The sequence below is a fragment of the Taudactylus pleione genome, unplaced genomic scaffold (genome assembly GCF_031769625.1).
Source record: "Taudactylus pleione unplaced genomic scaffold, aTauple2 ptg000095l, whole genome shotgun sequence".
NCBI lineage: Eukaryota > Metazoa > Chordata > Amphibia > Anura > Myobatrachidae > Taudactylus > Taudactylus pleione.
In genome coordinates, this window is record NW_028284497.1 from 16,827,015 (window position 1) to 16,854,760 (window position 27,746).

General features: G+C 50.0%; 1 protein-coding gene across 1 annotated transcript in view; it reads right to left on the reverse strand.

Moving 5' to 3' along the window:
• Positions 1-580: 580 nt before the first annotated feature.
• Positions 581-27,746, reverse strand: part of NEDD8 (NEDD8 ubiquitin like modifier) — a 32,955-nt gene continuing 5,789 nt past the window's right edge. The window contains exons 3-4 of the mRNA XM_088470039.1: positions 6,102-6,184; positions 581-827 (exon numbers count right to left, since the gene is read on the reverse strand). Of these exons, the coding sequence (XP_088326165.1) occupies positions 743-827; positions 6,102-6,184 (168 nt within the window). The 3' untranslated portion in view covers positions 581-742. The remainder of the gene's footprint in view (positions 828-6,101; positions 6,185-27,746) is intronic.

Sequence of the window (27,746 nt, forward strand, 5' to 3'; positions counted from 1 at the left end):
TAATTCATATCTCTGGTGTGATCCTCACATGTACTTTATACACATTTAGGTTTACTCTGGACCCAATGCACTTGGCGTGGGCTTGAATAGGACCTGCAGGCCCTTGACTTATTGCTTGAAAGTTTCTGGTTTCCTTTACTATAGGTCACAAGAGGTTGGCACACTTCAACAGGTATATAACCCCTACATTCACTTGTATAGAAGAGTGGTTTAGATCCTTGAACATCATTAGTCTTCTTGGTACAGTGCCTGCTGGTTCAGGTTTATGCAGGGTGTTCAGCCAGCATCAGGTAAGTATATCATTGCATTGTATTTTGATGACAGATCTGTTTATTATCCTGATTCTCAACGCTGTTTGTCTGTTACACCTTATGTGCTGTGCTTTCTTCGGCCTCATTTATAGTGTCTTAAGTGTTAGTTTTTGTTTTGTATGTGTGTTGTGTAATATTAAGAAAATGCTACTTCTAAATAAAACTCAAAAAAAGAGAAAAAAAAAAATCACAGATGCATCACTTAAGTTTTTTTTCTGCTTAAGTGTAAGTCATCCTTATGCAAGTCACACCAATAACAAGACAGAATACTTGGAGGAGGAACATTTATTTAGGGGTGAACAAAATAAACAATAGACAACACCATCTAATTATTTTACATACAAGCTGGCAGAGGTTTGGGCAGCAGAGCCCAACACCACAGGACCACTGGATGCAGCACCTCAACAGCTATAGAAGACTGTAGTTATCCTTCAGCAACCTCCTCTAAGTGCAAGAACCAAGTGTAGCACTGAACCTCCTTGTATTTTATAGTCTGAAGCGGTTTTCTCATCATTCCTAAAATAAAGGACAGAGAAGTGATGTTACCCATCAGACGCAAAGCTGAACAGCAGACTATTGTTAGGTTGACTAATGGACACAGGTTGACTTATGATAGATGCGAACACCATTTGCAGTTGGCAAAGTTCATAATCCTTGTCAGAACATTATATACAGCGGGTACAATAAGTATTGAACACAACATTTTTCTCAGTAAATATTTGTAATGGGACTATTTTAATGACATTTTCACCAAATGTCAGCAACCCATGCAATCCACACATGTAAAGAAATCAAACCATAGATGTCCATAAATTAAGTTGTGTGTAATAATGTGAAGACACAGGGAAAAAGTATTGAACACACTTACTGAAATGTATTTAATACTTCATACAAAAGCATTTGTTGGTACTGACCGCTTCAAGACGTCTCCTGTATGGAGAAACTAGTCGCATGCTTTGCTAAGGTATGATTTTGGCCATTTCTTCCACACAGTCTTCAAATCTTGAAAGGTTCTGTGGGACTCTTCTATGAACTCTGGGCCTGATTCAGAGACGGACGCTCTGAACGAGTGGTTGTTCTGAATCGTTTTTTGTTTTTTTTGTTCGGCCTCCTGGCCGCTTGCATAACTATGGGTGACCACCCACAGCTATTGCGAGCGGCCAGGTTGATGGTCGCGATGGTCTTGACCATCGCGACCATCGGGCTTGCAACGGGACCCTTGTGGTAGGGTCTCGTGGCCGCAAGCCCCAGAGAGCTTCTGGCTCTAATAGAGCCGGAAGCTCTCCCACTGACATCACTGGTGATGTCAGTGGGGCCGCCCCCAAATGGCAGGCGTTCCTTCAGGAACGCCTCCATTTGGCCAGCCACCCCCCCTGCCCGCCTAACCAAACGGGGCGAGCTGTCAAATACCATCGACAGCTCGCCCCCTTTGGTGCAAGACCCGGAGCGACGGAGAACCCGTAGCTAGCCAGGTCTCGCGCATGCGCACGACGAAGCCGGCTCTGTCGTGCGCATGCCCAGTGGGCAAACATCGACCCGGTTGCGAGCGCTCAGCGCTTGCAACCGGGTCTGAATCAGGTCCTCTGATTTTTAATTCTGTCCATAAATTTTCAATTGGAATCAAGTCAGGTGATTGGCTGGGCCATTCTAGCAGCTTTATTTTCTTTCCTTTCTCGGAAACCAACTCAGAGTGTCCTTGGCTGTGTGTTTGGTATCATTGTCTTGCTGAAATGTTCACCCTCGTTTCATCTTCAGCATCCTGGTTGGATGGCAGCAGATTTTTATCAAGAATGTCTTGGTACATTTTTCCATTCATCCTTCCTTCAACTCTATGAAGTATGCCAGTATCATATTCTGAAAAACTGCCCCACACCATGATGTTCCCCACCTCCACATTTCACGGTTGGCATGGTGTTATTGGGGTGATGTGCTGTGCCATTTCTCCTCCAAACATGGTGTGTATTATGGCATCCAAAGAGTTCAATTTTAGTCTCATCTGACCAGACTATCTTCTCCCAGTATTTCACAGACTTGTCCAAATGTTGTGCAGCAAACTTTAAACAAGCTTCAACATGCTTTTCCTTCAGCAATGGAGTCTTGCGTGATGAGCGTGCATACAGGCCATGCCGGTTGAGTGCATTACTTATGGTTTTCTTTGAAACAATTGTACCTGCTAATTCCAGGTCTTTTTGAAGTTCTCCACAAGTGGTCCTTGGCTCTTGAACAACTCTTCTGATAATTCTTTTCACTCCTCTGTCAGAAATCTTGCGAGGAGCACCTGATCGTGGCCGGTTTATGGTGAAATTATGTTCTTTCCATGTCCGGAGTATGGCCCCAACAGTGCTCACTGGAACATTCAGAAGTTTAGAAATCCTTCTGTAACCAATGCCATCAGTATGTTTTGCAACAATAAGGTTGCAAAGGTCTTGAGAGAGATCTTTGCTTTTACCCATCATGAGCCGTTTCTTGTGCAACAGCTTGGTAGTGAGACTCCTTTTTATAGGCCATCAGTTGGGACTGAACCAGCTTATATTAATTTGCACTGACAAGGGGCAGGATTGCTTTGTAATTACTGATAGATTTCAGCATGTGTCTTGTCTTTCTATGCCTTTTTGCACCATTTCTTCATGTGTTACATTTTTTTTCCCTGTGTCATTTCACATAACTTAATTTATGGATATCTATGGTTTGATTTCTTTGCGCGTGTGGATTGCATGGGTTGTTCCTGACATTTGGTGAAAATTTCATTACAATAGACACATTACCAATATATTAACTGAGAAAAATGTTGATGTGTTCAATACTTATTTTACTCGATGTACATGTCCAAGATTTTATACATTTGCTATTTTACTCTGTTATCAGCCTATGCTTCTGAAGAGGGACCAACTGCAGTTCCATCAGTAAGATTACGCTGAAGTCTATGTGTAAAGAAATATCTACCAACATCAACCAATAACCAATTCCCTAAAACGCTACAAATATTTTTTATTTTTTTATATTAATAGCTCTTTTATTGGGACTTTAAAGATCATTGTGGCTGTTCCCTTTCAGCAAAGTGGGCAACAACGCATGGTCTAAACTCTATATAAGCCATACAAGAACATGTGATATGGTGGCATCCAATAAGCTTTTTTTGTTTCAGTACAGTATTACACTGATAGGACAAAAGAAAAACACATTGTTCTGCCATTGTATTCTTAAACAATTCACATGAGTGTCTTTGCTTTTGTACACGTATCAGGGGTTTTGTCTGATTTACAGTAGTTTTCCTAACTTGACTAATCAGGGAGTAAATAAAGACTTCAAAAGAGTGACAGCTCTTGCTCTAAGGGCTCAATCCAATTAGGTGCGAATGGAGAGTTTGTTTCTTGAAACTCGCATACTTCGCAGCGAAGCGCACTTCCGAGAATTCTCCAATCCAATTAAAAAGGCCTATTCGCACTACTCGCAGCGGAGGGGTGCAAATTGACTGCCAAATGAGATTTGCGAGAAATGCATGAAAATGTGGGGATACCATCCTGGACCCCCCAAAAAGGATAACTTAGTTAGCAGGACCGTATTGAAGGCTGTTTGTGGGAATTCGGAAGGCACTGTAGGTTTTTAAAAATGGTGCCAAATTGCTGATTTGCGGGGTTTTTTTTTTATTAAATGCAAGAAAATGATCAAAACGAATGAAACGAAAAATGCAAAAAAAAAAAAAAAAAAAAAAAAGTAGGAAAGGGTGATTTTGAGGTACTTTGAGGGCACCTTGAAATAAAATTTTAAAAAATTATAATTATTTTTCAACTAAAAAATATGATTGTAATTAATTTTGGGGTGCCTAAACTAACGAAAAAGTTGATTTTGGTGTAATTTGAGGACTTTTTTTTACCCGAAAAAATGACATGTAATTATTGGATTAATTAAGCTAATTTGAAACTTCCAAATGCCTAATTAGTCATTAGGAAAATGGGTGTTCAAAGGGTTCAGCACGGTGTCCCCACATTTTAACCTTAAAATAAAGATTTTCCTTTCCATCTCTCACCCTCAGGGAGGTGCGAGGGGAAAGCTGCGAATTTAGTCTGACTGATTCAGTGATATTTGCTAATTGGATTGCAAAATGAATTCGCTATGCGAATTCGAAGTGAAAATAGCAACTCGCACCTCGCCATTCGCACCTAATAGGATTGACCCTTAAATCTTAGAGGTAACATTTACTTTGCTTTTAATTTTTTTTTTTTTTTTTAGATTTTTAAAGCAATTTATAAGGCATTATTTTATTTATTAACTATTTCACATTACGAAATTCCCAGGTGACACACTTCCTAAATAATGCCTGTGTTGTCTCTACTTTTATGCAACTGCCCTTGTCACAAGCACCCATCACTAAATCACTCTAGTAGACAGGTCCCTGCCGCCTACTAGTTCAGTACACTCCTCTTCAGGTGTATTCCGATTGACTAAATATTGTTCGATTCCCACCCCCTTCAAAATTGGAGATCTGAGAAGAGCAGGTGTTTATCTTCCTATACACTTTGGTACCCAGGCCATAAAAAAACTCCTTAATAAATTTTCCCCTCACCCATAAATGACCTTTTGGGAGTAACCACTAACAAAAAAAACCCACACAAGCTGCTTGTTTAATTTTAATGATTGAAGAGAGAAGTGGATGAAGGTGTTATTTAACAATTTTCTGTAATATTACTTTTTTTTATTTTAATTTTAAGTGGATGAAGGTGTTATGACCTAGGGATCATAGATGGTAGCCTATTTACCAATATATTTTGGTGCTGTGCAATTCTTAAGTCAGTTTTTAGTTTAATCATTTATCTTACTCTGAGGGGCGATTACATTTTTTGTGCATTTGGGGCACCCGACGGAGCAATTCAATTGTTGCTCTGTTTGGGCGCGAATAGTCCTGGAAGCACACATTTCTGTTTGCGGCTTTGCACAGCTAAACCTGCAACTTCTGGGAGCACACATGACCCCCTATAGGGGAAACATCTGAATTGCTCCGATGGGCGCCCACAGAACAACTGAATCGCCCCCTAAATATCCTGGTTTCTTCTAAACATAACATAATACCTTCATCAACTCGCCTCTTCAGTTATGATCATGCACCATCCCAACCCCTTTACACTACAGAACCGATGTGATAGTTGTGGCATATATTACTGGAAAGCCATTCCATACAAAGCCACATAGCCTGTCACTTTGGTTTTCTTTTACATTTAGAGATAAAATGCAGATTAGAAGCTGAACACTGGAAAAGTATTCAAAACTATTCAGGATCTCATGCTTTAGTTCTTAGGTCATTCATCAGTAACACACATTACAAAGCATTCCATTCCATTGAGTGGCCAACACAGCTGAAATTACTTTCTACTTCATAGAAAATACGTACAGCATAAATTCAGACAAGGACATATTTGACAAATAATTAAATTTGTATTTACAGATCAGTTTCCTTTAATAGTGTGTTATAGTAGAAATTTATCTTAGTCAAATGGTAATTTTTGTATACAAAGAAAGCTAATTGTACATCACTATGTGCTCCCCTACCATAAAGGTATAGAAGATAAAGCATGGCTAAAATAAATAATTATGCTTCACATCCACCCCTGTATTAAAGCTGCGGGACCAGCTAGATACTTTCAGTTGCACGCATCATAAAGGTGCTACACAAAATACACACTGTAGGCAGTCATTATTCAATTTAAATATTAGTTACGTTAGGACTGCAACATTGGGCCAGCGTTTATAGCTGGGTCATGAATAAGATACGAAACAATCTACGATGTAACTTACATTTGTTTCCCGCTATAGATCAGTCTTTGCTGTTGTGGTGGAATCCCTTCCTTCTCTTCCACTCGCTCTTTAATCCTCTCCACCTACAGATTAACATTGAAAGCAAACATTGGTGAAAGCAAACATGGCACACTCATTTATAACTTGAAAAGAACTGGTCGTACTCGAAGTGTCACTCACTAAAAACTATGGGCCTGATTCAGATGTGTACGTAAATGCCATCGCAGCTGCAATCTGTAACTGATCACAATTGCAAAAGTATACTAATGACTTACTCGCCACCCAGTGCTCAGGGACGCCCACTGAAAGCATCTAGTATCTGCCGCTCACGTACAAAACCGGAAATATCAAATGTAGATCAGGCAGCCATCAGCCTTCTAAGTCTAAAGTGCCACAGACATAGCAGGTCTCCAGACACGCAAAGGGCTCTTCTGCTGCCAGCAAGAACACTGGCTATTTTATGGACACCCAGAAAACAAAGTTTAAATGGTCCAACACGGCTATGTTTTTCTAACCAACCCCTGTAACCTCCCCCAAATGCCGTCACTCACTTTGCGAATGAATCCTCTGTGTAACGTAATCGCAGTGCGGCAACATGCATGAGCAATGGCAAACATTGGCTCAATCTGCGTAAATATCGACAATGCGTCCACATCTGAATCAGGCCCTATATGCATTATGTATAATTTTAGTAACTAATAGAATGCGACTCTGCTCTCTTGCAGGTTCTGAGTTTTGGAACAAGTGGAATCTAGACATTATATGAAAAGATCTAGCCATAGAAAATTGTGATGGAACAATTTAAACCACCTTGATTTTTATCAATATATTTTTTGGTCAAACTGTAAGGCCGGGTACACATCAAGCGATATATTGGATAATATATCGCTCCGACAAAGATCGCAACGATACATCGCCCATATCGCTCAGTGTGTACCCTCACTTGCGCATTCACATGCGTCGTCAGCGACATAGGGCCCGATCCAGACCCGCTTGCGAGCGCACACAAGCGGGTCGATGGTCCCACACTGCGCATGCCGAAGCCAGCTCCGGCGTGCGCGAGACCCGGCCAGCAACGGACGCTCTGTCGCTACAGGTCTCGCACCAAAACAGGGCGGCTGTTGATTGTGATTGACAGCTCTCCCCGTTTTGGAGTTGGGCGGGGGGGGGGCTGTCCAAACGGAGGTGTTCCCAAGGGAACGTCTGCCGTTTGGGGGCGGCCTCAGTAGTGAAGTTCACTGGGGCTTGCGATGGACGAGACCCTACCACAAGGGTCTCGTCGCAAGCCCGATGGTCGCAACCATCACCTGGCCACTCGCAAAAGCTGTAGGTGGTCAGCCACAGCTTAGCGAGCAGCCAGGAGGCCGACACAAAAAAAAAAATTAAAAATAATGCCGCCCTGATTCAAAGCGAGCGCTCTGAAAGAGCGTCCGGCTCTGAATCAGGGCCATAGTCCCATCCAATGTACTGCACGTCTGATGGGACGCATACAAGTGAATACGGGATTGAAGAGTATCGCGTGTTCCCACTAGGCCGTTTTAGCGGGGTGCCGCACCCTGCCCTATTTCAAAAGGGCATAATGTGCCCTGCCCTTTTGGCAGCACCCCGCTAACACAAGGCGGGTGCCGTCCCCACCCGTGGACCGCAGTGTTCCACGGGTGGGAAAAACAGTGGTGCAGTGATCACCGCCGGTGAACAGATGCCCATCTATTCACAGAGAGGAGAGCTTGGGGGCAGCCTGGCATGTCCACAAGTGCCGGGCTCGCCCCCATCTTTTGGCGCGTGCTCAAGTGCCCGTTCTAGGTCTGGCGACCTGCCTGGCGCCCGACCTAGAGTGAACACTCACATTGTTCAGTGTGTACGGCTGTCCGATATATCCTATCAGTAGGCTGTTTTAGCAGGATGCCCATGCCCTGCCCGATATTAAAGTGGCAAAAAGTGCCCTGCTAAAGCAGCCTGCAGTGTGCCTTCCCCACCCGCGGGTCGCAGTCTCCCACGGGTGGGAAAAGTTGTTGTAAGTGAACGCCGCCAGGTGAATAGAAGCCGTGCACATGAAATCCATTCACAGTGAGGGGAGAGCTTGGGGGAGACCCAGAACCGCTAAGTGCTGGGCATGCCCCCAAGTGTGACAAATTGGGCGTGTGTCACGAGTACACGTGCCCTCCCCGGTCAGTCACGCCTACTTTTTGGGAGAGCACGCTCAGAGTCCCTGCCCGCACCTAATTGCCCTGCTCCCGGTCTAGTGGGAACACTACATCGGGCAGCGAGTCAGCTGGAGTACACGTCGATGTGTTCCCGGCCTAACAGTAGGGAGGGTGTGGTGAAGATGAAATTGAGTCATTATACAAGTGCACAATATATACTGGACACTGATTAAAGTACTGTACATCATAACAATAATACAAAATATATAACTGGTGACACAGGTAACACTGCACAAAAAATTAATACTTTTAATTTGTTTCCTTTCTAAAAAGTCATACATTACTAATTTGAGGTAAAGAAAAACTAAAATGATTTCAGAATGTTTTAACTAGCTCTATTTTTGGAGCTACACTACTTGCACTATATTGTATGTACATTAGTAATATAGTCATAGGGAAAAGCTATTTTATAATAATCTGATATTTTCTTGATTGAATTCAAACAACTGTTATTTATTTTCTATCACAAATAAGAACACAAAACGAAACAAACATACAGCATAGGAAAGTACTATCTAATATAGTGGCCTATTCATGGGGGTGCTTTCTCTTTGCTTGTCGCTTGTACTCCTCTTCTGGGGCATCTCTTGTCACTGTCCAACAGTAGTGATTCACCTACCCTGATATCTTTGTTCCATTGCTGAAATGTCTTGGTGGAATCGCTCACTATGCTTGTCACTCAGTGCACCACAGTTATCTTGTGTGGGTAATCCCGTGAATCGCATATATTTGAATAGGGGAGGGGACAAATAACTGATTCATTTAATTGGGTCATTAGGCCCCGCCCCCTCTGCAAGGAACGCAGATTGCTGGTAAGATTCTCTCCATTCTGCCCAGTTCTCTAGGAATACCCCTACATCGTCATAAATGGGCTATATCTCGGAACTCAGAGCTAACAGAGTTTTAAAAGTCATATTCATTCTTTGCATGCTGAAATCAATTAGAAGTAACTATTTTCACATCGGAAACATTTTCATTGTTGTGCAGTGTAATTTATGCCAATGACAGATTATCATTGTGGATTTACAACAGTAAAGGTGGGTACACACTATACAGATATATTTGCAGATTGAGTGAACTGCAGATGATGGTTGTTTGTACACACTGAACCACCATCTGTCTGCCCACAGGTCCCGGCGACCAGGGGGCGTGTCCCGTTGGGCACTGTACGGGCGCACACCTGCCGATGGACAAATATGTCTGCAGACATATCTGTCCATCGGCTGTGCAGCACAGCCAAAGCGACATATCGCAGGTACACATTGCCCGCCAGGCAGCAGTTACATTGGCCGATCAATTGATCGACCAATGTATCTGTCAGTGTGTACCCGGCATAAGAGAGTACCAGGAGGTTAACAGGTGGTTCCAGGAACAAAGCTCAGACAGGCTGGAGGCCTAATGAGAGGGATGTAGGGGCATCATAGCAATCTAATCACAGGCAACAAGATAAGGGAATTTGACTAGGGAGTTTTGCTAACTCCCTTAGCAATGATACACAAGATAGGTTCCATTTTATAAATGAGCCACATTCTCTTTACAATGGAGTAGGTGTGTGTGTGTGTGTGTGTGTGTGTGGTCCACCTTTTTTCCCCAAAAAATTAAATTTGACTAAGTTACATCAATACGTTGGAGAACGAGGCATCCAAACTGTAGTGACAGTGATGATAAAAGCTGGTAAACTGGATTCCAAACAGAACAAATTTTCTACTTCAGGGTCCATAGGGTATCCACAGGATACCTTGGGGTATAGGTGATGACGTCAGGCATCGGGCACCATAGAGTTAAGTTTTCAGCCTCCCAGGATGCACTAGGGTTCCCCTCCGATACCCCGTCCCAGAGCCAAGGCATCTCAGTTTAGTTTGGTGCCCGGCCGGAGTCGGATGCACCTGTTAGAGGGGGGCCATGAAGAGCCCCTGAAGTTTCTTCAATGCAGCTGTGGCTGCACATCCGGAAGTACAGCATGGACAGTCAGTCCTGACGTCCATGCTGTCTTCCCTACACCCCCGCCGGTACCAGAACGCCGGTACTGATCCGGGGATGCTGGTAGGCATCTGGGGTCACAGCTAGCAGTGACCCCAGATGTTTAGGACCATGGCCGGAATCAAGGGGGACAACAGGTAAGCAGTGGGGTCCCGCTGATACATGGTCCCGAGTCCACAGGCAGGGGGCTCCCTGGGGACTGGCTGCAGCGTGGAGCCAGGTTCTAACCTGCGCTTCCACTACCCCCCTGGGACAGCAGGACCTCGGCAGAGCGGTGCGCTGCGGCGTCCCAGGGGTTAAATGCATGCCAGGGGAGCGCGCCTTCCCTGTCTCACAGCCGGCGCCTCCCCCGCTGCACACAGCCCTCTCTGCTCTCACTGACTGGTTCTGTGTCAGCGCTCCTCCCCCAGGCCGGCCTCCTCTCTGCTCCTCGGTGGCCATCTTTGGAAGAAGCATGGTGAGCACTGCTGGACGCTGATGAATGGTGGCATCGCGGTCTGGGTTCCCCTGCATACCTCTCCTCCACTGGATTAAGGTCTGTGTATGCAGCGCTGTGTCCTACCAGGCTCTGAGTCTGTGTAGTTGAGGATCAGCGCTGATAGTGCAGGAATTTATTTCTTTGCATTGTATGTGACCTATGCTAGCGTCTGCTGCCTGTACTTTCATTTTCTATCTGTCAGCATTTAACTGTCCCCATTCTTTCTGCTAAAGCCCTTGCGGTGCGGTGCTTGCAGGGTGGTCTCACACTATACTAACGAGTATCAGTGAGAGGGGTCACATACTTACCAATATGTCTGAAAGTGATTTTCCTCTCCAGCTTTTATGTACTACATGCAAGGTACCTATAGCGGAGGGGGACGGTAGTGCGGAGGGACTAGGTCGACTGTTATTAGTTGACGCCACCGATTACGGTCACGGCTGCGGTACAGGAGCCGCCCTGGGCTTGTTTTGCCAAAGCGCTTACAACCCTCGTGGGCCAGTTAGCTCCGCAGCCTGCCTTCACTCAGATGGGTTTGTCCCAGCAGTCAGTGGTGTCGTCACCCATGCAGGGTTTCCCAAGACAATTGATGGTACCCCACAGTCTCCCTATTTCCCCTCCTCAGGTCTCTCATGAGCCTGCGTGGGTTAATTCGTTAACAAGCTCTGTACAGCAGTTGTCAGAAGTTTTGCAAGATGAGTCTGATGCGGCCTCACAAGCGGCCAGTGGCGTCTCTGTCTGCTCCTTATGAGGATGACGACGGGACGTCCGACGATGGGGAGATTCTGGATCTTGCTGACCAGGAACCTCCCCGTACTAAAGAGTCGGACGCTAAGTCTAAGGTGTATATACCTGGCCTTATTCGTGCAGTCCGTACTGCTTTAGTTATTGAGGATGAGGAACCTCCAGTATCAAAAAGTCCAAATACGCCTTTTTCAAGGATGTTAAAAGGAGATACCACAGTGTTTACTCTTTCGGGGCAATTAGTTGACCATCTAGAGGAAGCGTGGAAACAGCCAGGCAAACGATATCAGCCTCAAAGGCGTTTAGCAGTGGCGTATCAGTTTGCGGACAATTATTTTGCCAAGTGGGAGTCCCCTCCACAGGTGGATTCTCATGTGACACGCCTTGTCCGTAGTGCCACATTACCCATGCCATCCATGTCCTCCCTTAAGGATGCTACGGACCGCAAGGTGGAGATCTGCCTGAAGTCCGTCTATTCCCTTGCGGGGGGGGGGGCAGCGCGGCCAGCTATGGCCATTTACTGGGTTGCCAGAGCTATGGAGCGCTGGGCTGATACGTTGGAGGCGTCCTTCGATTCCGACTGTTCGGCTGAGCAGACGGAATTGATCGGCAATCTCCGGGATTCGGCCACTTATATCAACGAAGCGGCCTTGGATATTAGTACCCTGGCGTCTCGAATTTCTTCGGCAGCTGTAGCTGCTCGTCGCACATTGTGGTTGCGATCTTGGAAGGCAGACGCGGATTCCAAAAAGGGTTTGGAAGCGTTGCCTTTTAACGGAGAAGTTCTCTTTGGTCCGGACCTGGACAAAATTGTAGCCACGCTGGCGGCAGCCAAATCGGCATGTCTCCCGTCTGCTGCAGTTCCTTCCGGTTCGGGTAAGTCGTCCTTTCGGCCTTATAGGGCCCAGTGTAGGCCTAAAGCACAGTCCTTTCCCCGACAGGCTGGCCCCAAGAAATCGGCCAAGCCCCGGAAGCAGGCCTGGAGTACCAGACGTCCGGGCCTCCCTTTGGGGGATCCCAAAGTGGGAGGCCACCTGCTGCAGTTCGCCCGGTGTTGGTCGGTCACCACGACGGACACTTGGGTTCTCGAGGTGGTCTCACACGGGTATGCCCTCTCCTTCCGGCACAGACCCCCGGCTCGATTCTTCACCATGGCTCTACCATCAGACCGGCACAAAGCCACGGAGCTGCGGAAGGTCTTGCACACTATGCTCCAGGCTGGAGTTATAGTGCCTGTTCCATTCTCCCAGAGGGGCCAGGGTTTCTATTCCAATCTCTTTTTGGTGCAGAAACCCAATGGGTCGTTTCGTCCGATTCTCAACCTCAAAGCTCTCAACAAGTCTTTGCGGGTGCCGAAGTTTCGGATGGAGACCCTTCGGTCCATCATTCTGGCGCTGGAACCTGGGGACTACATGGTGTCATTGGACATACAGGACGCTTACCTGCATGTCCCTTTTCTGTTGCGCCATCAGCAGTTCCTCAGGTTTGCAATCCGCAGCGACCACTTTCAGTTCCGGGCGTTACCTTTTGGCCTGGCGACAGCACCACGTGTTTTCACCAAGGTGATGGCGGCTTCCCTGCGGCTGCAGGGAGTCCGCATGTTGCCGTACTTTGACGACCTTCTCTTAGTGGCAGGATCTCCGGAGCTCCTTCTGCGCCACTTGGACCTGACCATTGCGCTACTGCAACGGCACGGCTGGTTGATAAACTGGCAGAGGTCCACCCTGATCCCGTCTCAGGATTCTGCATCTCGGAGCCTTATTGGACTCGGGACAGCAAAGGATCTTTGTGACGGGGGAAAAGATCTCTGCCTTACAGTCGAGGGTGCGCAGTTGTCTGCAGAGCCGCCGGGTGTCTCTGCACTCGGCAATGAGGTTACTGGGCTCCATGGTGTCGGTATTCGACATGGTGGAATATGCCCAGTTTCACTCCAGACCTCTGCAGCACCTGATCCTGTCCAAATGGAATGGACTGCCTCAGAGTCTGAAGTCCCAGACGTTGGGGCTCACTCCGGAGGTTTGCCTGTCTTTAGCCTGGTGGTTGCAGACGACCAATCTCAACAGGGGTCGTCCGTTCTGGGTGGCGAATTGGGTCCTGTTAACAACGGACGCCAGTCTACGGGGCTGGGGAGTGGTCTCGGGTCCACACTTGTTCCAGGGCAGGTGGACTTCGGCAGAAGCAGAGCTGCCAATAAACATCTTGGAACTCCGAGCGGTTTTCAATGCTCTCCAGCAGGCACATCAGGTTCTCCAAGGTCACCCAGTGCAGGTCCAGTCGGACATAAACTGGCAAGGAGGAACCCGAAATTGGGCGGCTCTCGTAGAGGTGTCTCGGATCCTGGTATGGGCGGAGCGCAATCTTCCGGCCATATAAGCTGTCTTCATCCCGGGAGTGCTAAACTGGGAGGCGGACTTTCTCAGTCGCCAGGACATTCATCCAGGGGAATCGTCCCTGCACCCGGACGTTTTTCAACTGCTGGTGGACAGGTGGGGTCTTCCAGAGATCGACCTCATGGCATCCCGGCACAACAACAAGTTGCCGGTGTACGGGTCTCGCACAAGAGACGAAGAGGCGTCTCTGGTGGATGCTCCGTCTGTCCGGTGGATATTCCGGTTTGCTTACCTCTTTCCTCCGGTTTCCCTTCTTCCACGGGTAATCCGGAAATTCAAACAGGAAGGAGGGACACTCCTGTTGATAGCTCCCGCATGGCCCAGACGGCACTGGTTCTCAGACCTTCAGGGTCTGTCCGTGGACAGTCCTCTGCGCTTACCGCTCTGACCGGACCTTCTGTCACAGGGTCCTTGTCTTCACCCGGACCTGACTCGGCTGTCTTTGACGGCGTGGCTGTTGAGACGGCCATGTTAAGGTCCAGGGGGTTTTCCAGCTCTGTGGTGCGAACCATGCTAAGAGCTCGGAAACCGTCTTCCGCGAGAATATACCATCGCGTGTGGCATACGTTCTTCCAGTGGTGTCGACCGAGAGGTTATGCACCGCGGGAGTTTCGTCTGTCTCGTGTACTCACCTTCCTACAAGCGGGACTAGACCACGGGCTTCGCCTTGCTTCTTTGAAGGTGCAGGTTTCTGCCCTCTCTGTCTGGTTTCACCGTAGGATTGCTACAATCCCTGATGTACGCACCTTTATGCAGGGCGTTCTGCGAATTCAGCCGCCTTTTGTACCACCCGTTGTGCCTTGGGACTTGGCTGTGGTCCTGAGAGCTCTACAAGGACCGCCGTTTGAACCACTGGGCTCAGTGGATCTTAAATGGCTTACAGCTAAGACTGTTTTCCTTCTGGCCATAGCTTCAGCCAGACGTGTTTATGATTTAGGGGCTCTCTCTTGTAGACCCCCTATCTTAATTTTTCATGGGACAGGGCAGTGCTACGCACTCGTCCTGACTTTCTTCCCAAAGTTGTTTCCCAGTTTCATGTTAACGAGGAAATCGTTGTTCCAGCTTTTAACTCACTCGGCCTTTCAGTGGGTGAGGCCACTTTGGATGTTGTGCAGGCCTTAAGGACTTATGTTGACCGCACTTCTTCGTTTAGGAAGTCGGACGCCTTGTTTGAAGCAGGCCAACCCTTTTTACGGAAGCCATAGAGGACAAAGCAAACTTTGGCAGCCTGGATCCGTATGGCTATTTCTGAAGCTTATCTTTATGAAGGCCTGCCGGTTCCTCCTTCTGTGAATGCTCATTCCACTAGGTCTGTACTACTGAATTGTGAGTTAAATGTAGACTAGTCACTAAGGACCTGATTCAGACCCACTCGCTAGATGTGTACGCTCACACCCAGCATATGCAAATACGGCCAATCCACAGCAAGCCAGGCGATCGCAAAGCATTAGCTATGTCTTGGCGTGCTATCGTGTATGCAGACACCCACCAACCTGTCTTAAGACGCCCACTTGCGCACGTCATCTCCAGGAAATGTATGCAAACATCTGTACATGCAACCATCTGTACATCGGGTACCATCGGATGCGATCGCAGCGCTTGACTATACCGTACTGCAAGCACCACGAGCACTTCAGTGTGAAATACAACCAGGCGATGTGTATTATGGCGCTGCCTGTTTATTATGCACACTTCTGAAACGCCGTTAAGACGCTAAGGCACGCCTGCGTTCGCACCTCCACTCCCCCGTTATTAATGGCCAGCCCCTGTCACCACCTACAAACAGCTTCTCCTGTCACTCACTCTGCTGGGCTGTCTATGCGCAGCAAGCAAATGCTTTCTGATCTCTCGCACTGATTAGCCCACACGGACTGCGACGCGAACGCATGCGCAGAATGCGAAAAAATATGAGATATGGTAAGAACTTACCCTTGTTATCTCTATTTCTACGAAGTCCATAGGGTTCCACAGGATACCTTGGGGTATAGGTGTGACGCCAGTCGCAGGGCACCAAAGAGTTAAGCTTTCAGCCTCCCAGGATGCACTGGGTCCCCCTCCTATACCCCGCCCCTGAGCCAAGGCACCTCAGTTAGTTACCAAGCCATAGGCCGGAGGAGGAGAAGGAAGAGAGAGAACAAAGATCTGGACACATACAAGAATCACATTCTCACCAAAGGGAGACGGAAAACCGGTGACCAGAGCAAAGCCCATCTGCAGCACAGGTGCGACAGGGCGGGAGTCCTGTGGAACCCTATGGACTTCGTAGAAATAGAGATAACAAGGGTAAGTTCTTACCATATCTCATATTTTCTACTTCAGGGTCCATAGGGTATCCACAGGATACCTTGGGGATGTCCCAAAGCAGTATCCTTTAAGGGTGGGGATGCTCCTGTGCTGAAAGGAGAATCCGCCGCCCGAAGGAAGCATCCTGAGAGGCGAAGGTGTCAAACCTGTAATACCTCACGAAGGTATGGACAGAGGACCACGTAGCAGCCTTGCAGATCTGGACTGCAGAGGCACCACGTCGAGCTGCCCACGAAGGACCCACAGACCTAGTGGAATGAGCCTTCACAGAAGGAGGAACCAGCAGGCCTTCATGAAGATAAGCTTCAGAAATAGCCATACGGATCCAGGCTGCCAAAGTTTGCTTTGTAGCAGGCCAACCCTTTTTACGGAAGCCATAGAGGACAAACAAAGCGTCCGACTTCCTAAACGAAGAAGTGCGGTCAACATAAGTCCTTAAGGCCCGCACAACATCCAAAGAGGCCTCACCCACGGAAAGACCCGGTGAGTTAAAGGCCGGAACAACGATTTCCTCGTTAACATGAAACTGGGAAACAACTTTGGGAAGAAACTCGGGCCGAGTGCGGAGCACTGCCCTGTTCCCATGAAAAACCAAGAAAGGGGGTCTACAAGAAAGAGCCCCTAACTCAGAAACACGTCTGGCCGAAGCAATAGCCAGAAGGAAAACAGTCTTAGCTGTTAGCCATTTAAGATCCACTGAGCCCAGTGGTTCAAACGGCGGTCCTTGGAGAGCCCTCAGGACCACAGCCAAATCCCAAGGCGCCACAGGTGGAACAAAGGGCGGCTGAATGCGGACAACACCTTGCATAAAGGTGCGCACATCCGGGATTGTAGCAATCCTACGGTGAAACCAGACAGGCAGGGCCGAAACCTGTACCTTCAAAGACGCAAGGCAAAGCCCATGATCTAGTCCCGCTTGCAGGAAGGCGAGAATCCGAGACAGACGAAACTCCCGCGGTGCATAACCTCTCGGTCGACACCACTGGAAGAACGTATGCCACACGCGATGGTATATCCTCGCGGAAGACGGTTTCCGAGCTCGCAACATGGTACGCACCACAGAGCTGGAAAACCCCCGGGACCTCAGCATGGCCGTCTCAACAGCCACGCCGTCAAAGACAGCCGAGTCAGGTCCGGGTGAAGACAAGCACCCTGAGACAAGAGGTCCGGTTGTAGCGGCAACCGCAGAGGACTGTCCACGGACAGACCCTGAAGGTCTGAGAACCAGTGCCGTCTGGGCCACGCGGGAGCTATCAACAGGAGCGTCCCTCCTTCCTGTTTGAATTTCCGGATTACCCGTGGAAGGGAGACCGGAGGGAACAGATAGGCGAACCGGAACGTCCACCGGACGGACAGAGCATCCACCAGAGACGCCCCTTCGTCTCTTGTGCGAGACCCGTACACCGGCAACTTGTTGTTGTGCCGGGACGCCATGAGGTCGATCTCTGGAAGACCCCATCTGTCCACCAGTAGTTGAAAAACATCCGGGTGCAGGGACCATTCCCCCGGATAAACGTCCTGGTGACTTAGAAAGTCCGCCTCCCAATTGAGCACTCCCGGGATGAAGACCGCTGATATGGCCAGAAGATAGCGCTCCGCCCAAACCAGGATCCGAGACACCTCTACGAGAGCCGCCCGGCTTCGGGTTCCTCCTTGCCTGTTTATGTAGGCCACGGTGGTAGCGTTGTCCGGCTGGACCTAGTCCGGGTGACCCTGGAGAAACCGATGTGCCTGCTGGAGAGCATTGAAGACCGCACGGAGTTCCAAGATATTGATTGGAAGCTCCGCTTCTGTCGGAGTCCACCTGCCCTGGAACAGATGTGGACCCGAAACTGCTCCCCAGCCCCGAAGACTGGCGTCCGTAGTCAACAGGACCCAATTTGGAATCCAGAACGGACGTCCCTCGCTGAGGTGGGTAGTCTGTAACCACCAAGCAAGGGACAGGCGAACCTCCGGGGTGAACACAAACGTTTGGGACTTCAGAGACTGAGGCAGCCCGTTCCACTTGGACAGGATCAGGTGCTGCAGAGGTCTGGAGTGAAACTGGGCATATTCCACCATGTCGAACACCGACACCATGGAGCTCAGAAACCTCATCGCCGAGTGTAGAGACACCTGGCGGCTGTGCAGACAACTGCGCACCCTTGACTGCAAAGCAGAGATCTTTTCCTCCGTCACGAAGATCTTTTGCTGTCCCGAGTCCAATAAGGCTCCAAGATGCAGAATCCTCCGAGACGGGATTAGAGTGGACTTCTGCCAGTTGATTAGCCAGCCGTGCCGTTGCAGCAGGGCAATGGTCAGGTCTAAGTGGCGTAACAGGAGCTCTGGAGATCCCGCCACCAATAACAGGTCGTCCAAGTACGGCAACATGCGGACTCCCTGCAGCCGCAGAGAAGCCGCCATGACCGCCATAACCTTGGTGAAGACACATGGTGCGGTCGCCAGGCCAAAAGGTAACGCCCGAAACTGGAAGTGGTCGCTGCGGATTGCAAACCTGAGGAACTGTTGATGGCGCAAAAGAATAGGGACATGCAGGTAAGCGTCCTGTATGTCCAATGACACCATGTAGTCCCCCGGTTCCAGCGCCAGAATGATGGACCGTAGGGTCTCCATTCGAAACTTCGGTACCCGCAAAGACTTGAGTGCTTTGAGGTTGAGAATCGGACGATATGCCCCATTGGGTTTCTGTACCAAAAAAAGATTTGAATAGAAACCCTGGCCCCTCTGGGAGAATGGAACAGGCACTATAACTCCAGCCTGGAGCATAGTGTGCAATACCTTCCGCAGCTCCGTAGCCTTGTTCCGGTCTGATGGGAGACCCGTGGTGAAGAATCGAGCCGGGGGTCTGTGCCGGCAGGAGAGGGCGTACCCGTGGGAGACCACCTCCAGAACCCAAGTGTCTGTCGTAGTGACCGACCAACACTGGGCGAACTGCAGCAGGCGGCCTCCCACCCTGGGATCCCCCAAAGGGAGGCCCGGACTGTCAGGCCGCAGGCTTGTCATCTGGCTTGGGGGCCGGACGTCTGGTACTCCATGCCTGCTTCCGGGGCTTGACCGATTTCTTAGGGCCAGCCTGACGAGGAAACGACTGTGGTTTGGGCCTGCCCTGGGCCCTAGATGACCGAAAGGACGATGGTCCAGAACCAGAAGGAGCAGCGGCCGACAAGCCGATTTGGCTGCCGCCAGCGTGGCCACAATCTTATCCAGATCCGGACCGAAGAGAACTTCTCCGGTAAACGGCAAGGCTTCCAGACCCTTCTTCGAGTCTGCGTCCGCCTTCCAGGATCGCAGCCACAAAGGTGCGATGAGCAGCTACCGCTGCTGAAGAAATTCTAGACACTAGAGTACTAATGTCTAGAGCCGCCTCGTTGATGTAAGTGGCCGAATCACGGAGATTGCTAATCAACTCCGCCTGTTCGGCCGGACAGTCGGAATCAAAAGAAGCCTCTAATGAATCCGCCCAGCGCTCCATCGCTCTGGCAACCCAGCAAATGGCCATAGCCGGCCGTGCTGCCCCCCCCAGCAAGGGAATAAGCGGACTTCAGGCAGATTTCCACCTTGCGGTCCGTAGCATCCTTAAGGGAGGACATGGATGGCATCGGCAATGTGGCACTACGGACAAGACGGGTCACGTGAGAATCCACCTGTGGAGGGGATTCCCACTTAGCAAAGTAATTATCCGCGAACGGATAAGCCACCGCCAGGCGTCTCTGCGGCTGGTATCTTTTGCCAGGCTGTTTCCACGCCTCCTCTAAATGGTCCACCAACTGACCCGAAAGAGGAAAGACTATGGCATCGCCCTTCACATCTTTGAAAAAGACATATTTAGACTTAGCCGCTGGGGGAACTTCGTCCTCAATCACCAAGGCTGTGCGGACCGCCCGAATAAGTCCAGGAATATATACTTTGGACTTAGCATCAGCGTCCTTAGTATGGAGAGGTTCCTGATCGTAAGGATCCAGAATCTCCCCATCATCAGACGTCCCTTCGTCATCCTCATAAGGAGCGGACAGAGACGCCACCGGCAGTTTATGAGGCCGCATCACAGACTCCCCTTGCAATACATCCGACAAGTGCTGTACAGAACTCGTCAGGGAGTTAACCCACGCTGGCTCCTGAGAAACCGGGAGCGGGGAAATAGGGAGACTGTGGGGTACCACCAATTGTCGTGGGAAACCATGGGTGACGACACCACTGACTGCTGGGACAAACCCATCGGAGTAAACGCGGGCTGCGGAGTTAACTGGCCCACTAAGGTTGTAAGCGCCTGAGCGAAACAAGCCCAGGGCGGCTCCTGTACCGGTGCTGTAACCGTAATAGGCCGCGCCATGGACAAACACTACCGGCAAAGGCCCTCCGCGCTACCCTCCCCCTCCGCTAACGGTACTTTACACGTGGTACACTGTAGCCGGAGGGGAAAATCACTTTCAGACATGATGGCACCACGTATGTGACCCCTCTCACCAATTATATATTAAATAGGCGAGAGACCACCCTGCAGCACCGCACCGCAAGGGCTTAGCAGAAAGAACAGGGACAGTAATAAAGCTGACAGTTTAGAGAAGAAAAGTTACAGGCAGCGCTAGCAGAGTCACATACAATGCAAAGAAAATCAATTCCTGCACTAACAGCGCTGATCACTCAACTACACAGACACAGGGCCTGGTAGGACACAGCGCTGCATACACAGACCTGACCACAGCGGAGGAGAGGTATGCGGGGGGACCCAGACCACGATGCTTCCGTCCAGTGCTTCCAGCAGCGTTCACCATGCGTTGGGGAAGATGGCCGCCGAGGAGCAGAGAGGAGGCTGGCCTGGGGGAGGAGCGCTGACACAGGGCCAGTCAGCACAGTGCAGAGAGGGCTGTGTGCAGCGGGGGAGGCGCCGGCTGTGAGACAGGGAAGGCGCGCTCCCCTGGCATGCATTTAACCCCTGGGACGCCGCAGCGCTACCGCTCTGCTGCGGTCCGCTGTCCCAGGGGGTAGTGGAAGCGCAGGTTGGTCGCCTGGCTCCACGCTGCAGCCAGTCCCCAGGGAGCCCCCTGCCTGGGGACTTAGGACCATGTGATCAGCGGGGACCCACCGCGGTACCCCGCTGCTTACCTCTGTCCCCCTTGAATCCGGCCATGGTCCGGAACATCTGGGGTCACCGCTAGCTGTGACCCCAGATGCCCACCAGCATCCCCGGATCAGTACTGGCGTTCTAGTACCGGCGGGGTGTAGGGAAGACAGCATGGACGTCAGGACTGACTGTCCATGCTGTTCATCCAGATGTGCAGCCACAGCTGCATGAAGAAAAAGCTTCAGGGGCTCTTCTAGCCCCCACTCCAACAGGTGCACCCGACTCCGGCCGGGCACCAAACTAAACTGAGGTGCCTTGGCTCGGGGGCGGGGTATAGGAGGGGGACCCAGTGCATCCTGGGAGGCTGAAAGCTTAACTCTTTGGTGCCCTGCGACTGACGTCACACCTATACCCCAAGGTATCCTGTGGATACCCTATGGACCCTTAAGTAGAAACAACCAGCTACGAGCGAACGTATTCTAGCGAGCGGGTCTGAATCAGGTCCTAAGGGAGCAATACAATTCTGGACGATGTTGGGTCATGTTGAGCTGATGCACACAATATCGTATACTACAGTAGCCTAATATTGCTGATTTTCCAACATACTTCTACAGGGTGGATGCGAAGCAAAATCAGCAATATTGGTTTTCACAATGAGCCGTTCCTAAACGCACATTGGGCCCGATTCAGAGTTGTACGCAGTTTGCATCACTGCTGCGTCCAGTGATGCGAAAAAATACTAATGCCACAGTAGGAATTTGAAGGCTAAAGACGCCCACTGCCGGCAATGCAGATCCAAGTGCTACGTTCGAAGACAAGGGCACTGCAAATGATCTTGCAGACACTCATCAGTACATGCCCAGTACAGATCCTGCGCATGCGCCTATCCGCCACCATCAACTCCGAAAACCATCTGATTTGCGTACAACTCTGAATCAGGCCCGTTGTGGCCACTTCACGGAATTGTCTTCTGTTGATATAGGTGGACATCGCAGTCATACAGCTTGTAGTAATTTACTGTAAAACAGTTCAATCCGATAGCTAAGACTTTTGGCAGTATTTTAGTAACTGAATTGCTCAGAGAGACGGGGCAGTATGAGCTACAGTCACTGGAACCCTGCTCAGTGCCTCAGTTCTCCAAACGTAAATAATGTATTTTTATTATGTTAATTGCTGATCAGTATCATCCCACAGCCTGGTTGCCTGCTACCACTTTTGTTTGTTTTTAGGCATATTGTCAGAAAATATGCCTTCTGCATCAGACAATCCTGGCCAGAAAATAGCCAAGTACTGGGTTTTTTTTGTTATAATTTGTGACATAGAAGATAAATGATATTCTCACAGTGGCTTTCACTGCATCCCATAATACATAAGAATGGCCTGGATTCCAAACAAAAGCACAAGAGTTCCAGAGAGCCAAAGGGCCCTACCTCTAGGCAGGTTAGATTAAGTTCTGGCACCAAACTAGTGCACGTTGCAGGTTTATATTCCCTGCAATTGACGATGAAGAGGCAGGCCATCTGAGATGCAGTCACATGACGGTAACTTTAAGGCTACACGTCCAGAAGTAAGGGGATAGCACCTGGGGTAGAATTTGGCTGGTGACTTCGACACAGTTTGACTTTGTAGATTACAGAGGGTAGCAACATATATAGTCCAACAGGTCCACTTTATTGTGGTGTAAAAAAAAAACAACAACAAAAAAACTTAAAGTAAAAATCATATCCCACCTAGAAACAATTGGAGATATGGTAAGAACTTACTTTTGTTATCTCTATTTCTACGAAGTCCATAGGGTTCCACAGGATACCTTGGGGTATAGGTGATGACGTCAGGCATCAGGCACCATAGAGTTAAGTATTCAGCCTCCCAGGATGCACTAGGGTCCCCCTCCTATACCCCGCCCCCGAGCCAAGGCATCTCAGTTACGTACCAAGCCATAGACCGGAGGAGGAGAAGGAAGAGAGAGAAGAAAGATCTGGACACACACAAGAATCACATTCTCACCAGAGGGAGATGGAAAAACCGGTGACCAGGGCAAAGCCCATCTGCAGCACAGGTGCGACAGGGCGGGAGTCCTGTGGAACCCTATGGACTTCGTAGAAATAGAGATAACAAAAGGTAAGTTCTTACCATATCTCCTATTTTCTACATCAGGGTCCATAGAGTATCCACAGTATACCTTGGGGAAGTCCCAAAGCAGTATCCTTCAAGGGTGGGGACGCTCCTGTGCTGAAAGGAGAATCCGCCGCCCGAAGGAAGCATCCTGAGAGGCAAAGGTGTCAAACGCGTAATACCTCACAAAGGTATGGACCAAGGACCATGTGGCAGCCTTCCAGATCTGGACTGCAGAGGCACCACGTCGAGCAGCCCACGAAGGACCCACAGACCTAGTGGAATGAGCCCTCACAGAGGAAGGAACCGGAAGGCCTTCATGAAGATATGCTTCTGAAATGGCCATACGAATCCAGACTGCCAAAGTCTGCTTTGAAGCAGGCCAACCCTTTTTACGGAAGCCATAGAGGACAAACAAGGCGTCCGACTTCCTAAACGAAGAAGTTCGGTCAACATAAATCCTTAAGGCCCGCACAACATCCAAAGTGGCCTCACCCACTGAAAGATCAGGTGAGTTAAAAACCAGCACAACGATTTCCTCGTTGATGTGAAAACTGGAAACAACTTTAGGAAGGAAACCAGGACGAGTGCGCAGCACCGCCCTGTTCCTATGAAAAATCAGAAAAGGGGGTCTACAGGAGAGAGCCCCTAAGTCAGAAACACGTCTGGCCGAAACAATGGCCAGAAGGAAAATTGTTTAGCTGTCAGCCATTTGAGGTCCACTGAGCTCAGTGGTTCAAACGGCGGTCCCTGGAGAGCCCTCAGGACCACAGCTAAATCCCAAGGCGCCACCGGTGGCTGAATTCTGAGAACACCTTGTAGAAAAGTGCGCACATCAGGGATTGCAGCAATCCTACTATGGAACCAGACGGACAGGGCAGACACCTGCACCTTCAGAGACGCAAGGCGAAGCCCATGGTCCCGCCTGTAGGAAAGCTAATACTCTAGACAGACGGAACTCCCGAGGAGCATAACCTCTCGGCCGACACCACTGGAAAAACGTATGCCACACACAATGGTATATCCTTGCAGAGGATGGTTTCCGAGCCCTTAGCACTGTTTGCACTACAGAGCTGGAAAACCCCCTGGACCTTAACATGGCCGTCTCAACAGCCACGCCGTCAAAGACAGCCGAGTCAGATCCGGGTGAAGACAAGGACCCTGTGACAGGAGGTCCGGACGTAACGGCAACCGCAGAGGAATGTCCACGGACAGTCCCTGGAGGTCTGAGAACCAGTGCCTCTGGGGCCACGCAGGAGCTATCAACAGGAGCGTCCCTCCTTCCTGTTTGAATTTCCAGATTACCCGTGGAAGAAGGGAAAACGGAGGAATCAGATAAGCAAACCGGAACATCCACCGGACGGACAGAGCATCCAGAGACGCCTTTTCGTCTCTTGTGCGAGACCCGTACACCGGCAACTTGTTGTTGTGCCGTGACGCCATGAGGTCGATCTCTGGAAGACCCCACCTGTCCACCAGAAGTTGAAAGACGTCCTGATGCAGAGACCATTCCCCCGGATGAACGACCTGGCGACTGAGAAAGTCCGCCTCCCAGTTTAGGACTCCCGGGATGAAGACTGCTGATATGGCCTGGAGATTGCGCTCCGCCCAAACCAGGATTCGGGACACCTCTACGAGAGCCGCCCGACTTCTGGTTCCTCCTTGTCGATTTATGTAGGCCACGGTGGTAGCGTTGTCCGACAGGACCTGCACTGGGTGACCTTGGAGAACCCGATGTGCCTGCTGGAGAGCATTGAATACCGCGTGGAGCTCCAAGATGTTTATTGGAAGCTCTGTTTCCGCCCGAGTCCACCTGCCCTGGAACAAGTGTGGACCAGTGACTGCTCCCCAGCCCCGCAGACTGGCGTCCGTTGTCAACAGGACCCAATTCGCCACCCAGGACGGACGACCCCTGTTGAGATGGGTCGTCTGCAACCACCAGGCTAGGGACAGGCGAACCACCGGAGAGAGCACCATCGTCTGGGATTTTAGACTCTGAGGCAGTCCATTCCATTTGGACAGGATCAATTGCTGCAGAGGTCTAGAGTGAAACTGGACATATTCCACCATGTCGAATACCGACACCATGGAGCCCAGTAACCTCATCGCCGAGTGCAGAGACACACAGCGATTCTGCAGACAACTGCGCACCCTCAACTGCAAGGCAGAGATCTTTTCCCCAGTCACAAAGATCCTTTGCTGTCCGGAGTCCAATAAGGCTCCGAGGTGCAGAATCCTCTGAGACGGGATCAGGGTGGACTTCTGCCAGTTTATCAACCAGCCGTGCCGTTGCAGTACCGCATTGGGTTTCTGCACCAAAAACAGATTGGAATAGAAACCCTGGCCCTTCTGGGAGAATGGAACAGGCACTATAACTCCAGCCTGGAGCATAGTATGCAACACTTTCCGCAGTTTCAAGGCTTTGTTCCGGTCTGATGGAAGATCCGTGGTGAAGAATCGAGACGGGGGCCTGTGCCGAAAGGAGAGGGCGTACCCATGAGAAACCACCTCGAGAACCCAAGTGTCTGTCGTGGTAACCGACCAACACTGGGCAAACTGCAGCAGGCGGCCTCCCACTTTGGGATCCCCCAAAGGGAGGTCCGGACCGTCAGGCCACAGGTTTGTCATTTGTCTTAGGGGCCGGACGTCTGGTACTCCAGGCCTGCTTCCGGGGCTTGGCCGATTTTTTGGGGCCAGCCTGTCGGGGAAAGGACTGTGCTTTAGGCCTACCCTGGAAGAAACTGCAGCAGAAGGGAGACATGCAGATTTGGCTGCCACCAGCGTGGCTACAGTTTTGTCCAGGTCCGGACCAAATAGAACCTCTCCATTAAAAGGCAACGCTTCCAAACCCTTTTTGGAATCCGCGTCTGCCTCCCAAGATCGCAACCACAATGTGCGACGAGCAGCTACAGCTGCCGAAGAAATTCGAGATGCCAGGGTACTAATATCCAAGGCCGCTTCGTTGATATAAGTGGCCGAATCCCGGAGATTGACGATCAATTCCGTCTGCTCAGCCGAACAACGTATCAGCCCAGCGCTCCATAGCTCTGGCTACCCAACAAATGGCCATAGCCGGCCTAGCTGCCCCCCCCCGCAAGAGAATAAACGGACTTTAGGCAGATCTCCACCTTACGGTCCGTAGCATCCTTCAGGGAAGACATGGAGGGCATGGGCAACGTGGCACTACAGACTAGGGGTGTCACATGAGAATCCACCTGTGGAGGGGATTCCCACTTAGAAAAATAATTATCCGCGCTTCCTCTAACTAACCCGAAAGTCCACTAACTGACCCGAAAGAGGAAACACTGTGGCGTCACCCTTAATATCCTTAAAAAAAGGCATATTTAGATTTGGACACCGGAGGATCTTCATCCTCAATCACTAAAGCTGTGCGGACTGCCCGAATAAGTCCAGGAATATATACCTTGGACCTAGCGTCCGACTCTTTAGTACGGAGAGGTTCCTGGTCCGAAAGATCCAGAATCTCCTCATCATCAGACGTCACGTCGTCATCCTCATAAGCAGACAGACTCCACCGGCCGCTTATGTGGCCGCAACACAGACTCCCCTTGTAACACGTCCGACAAGTGCTGTACAGAACTTGTCAGCGAATTAACCCACGCAGGCTCCTGAGAGACCTGGGAAGGGGAAATAGGGAGACTGTGGGGTATCATCAATTGCCTCGGGAAACCCTGCATGGGTGACGACACCACTGACTGCTGAGACAATCCCATCTGTGAGAACGCAGGCTGCGGAGCTAACTGGCCCACCAGGGTTGTAAGCGCTTTGGCGAAACAAGCCCAGGGCGGTTCCTGTACCGGAGCCGTGACAGTAATTGGCAGCGTCAATAAAAACACTGCCAACATAGCCCCTCCGCGCTACCCTCCCCCTCCGCTATTGGTACCTTACACGTAGTACACAGAGGCTGGAGAGGAAAGTCACTCTCAGACATGATGGTAAGTATGTGACCCCTCTCACAGATACTTGTTAGTATAGTGTGAGACCACCCTGCAAGCACCGCACCGCAAGGGCTTTAGCAGAAAGATCAGGGACAGTGAAAATAGTACAGGCAGCAGCGCTAGCAGAAGTCACATACAATGCAAAGAAAATCAATTCCTGCACTATCAGCACTGATACTCAACTACTCAGACACGGAGCCTGGTAAGACACAGCGCTGCATACACAGACCTGACCAAGCGGAGGAGAGGTATGCTGGGGGACCCAGACCGCGATGCCTCAGTTTCAAGCTTCCAGCAGCGTTCACCATGCGTTGAGAAAGATGGCCACCGAGGAGCATAGAGGGGGCTGGCCTGGGGGAGGAGCGCTGCCACAGGGCCAGTCAGCATGTGCAGAGAGGGCTGTGTGCAG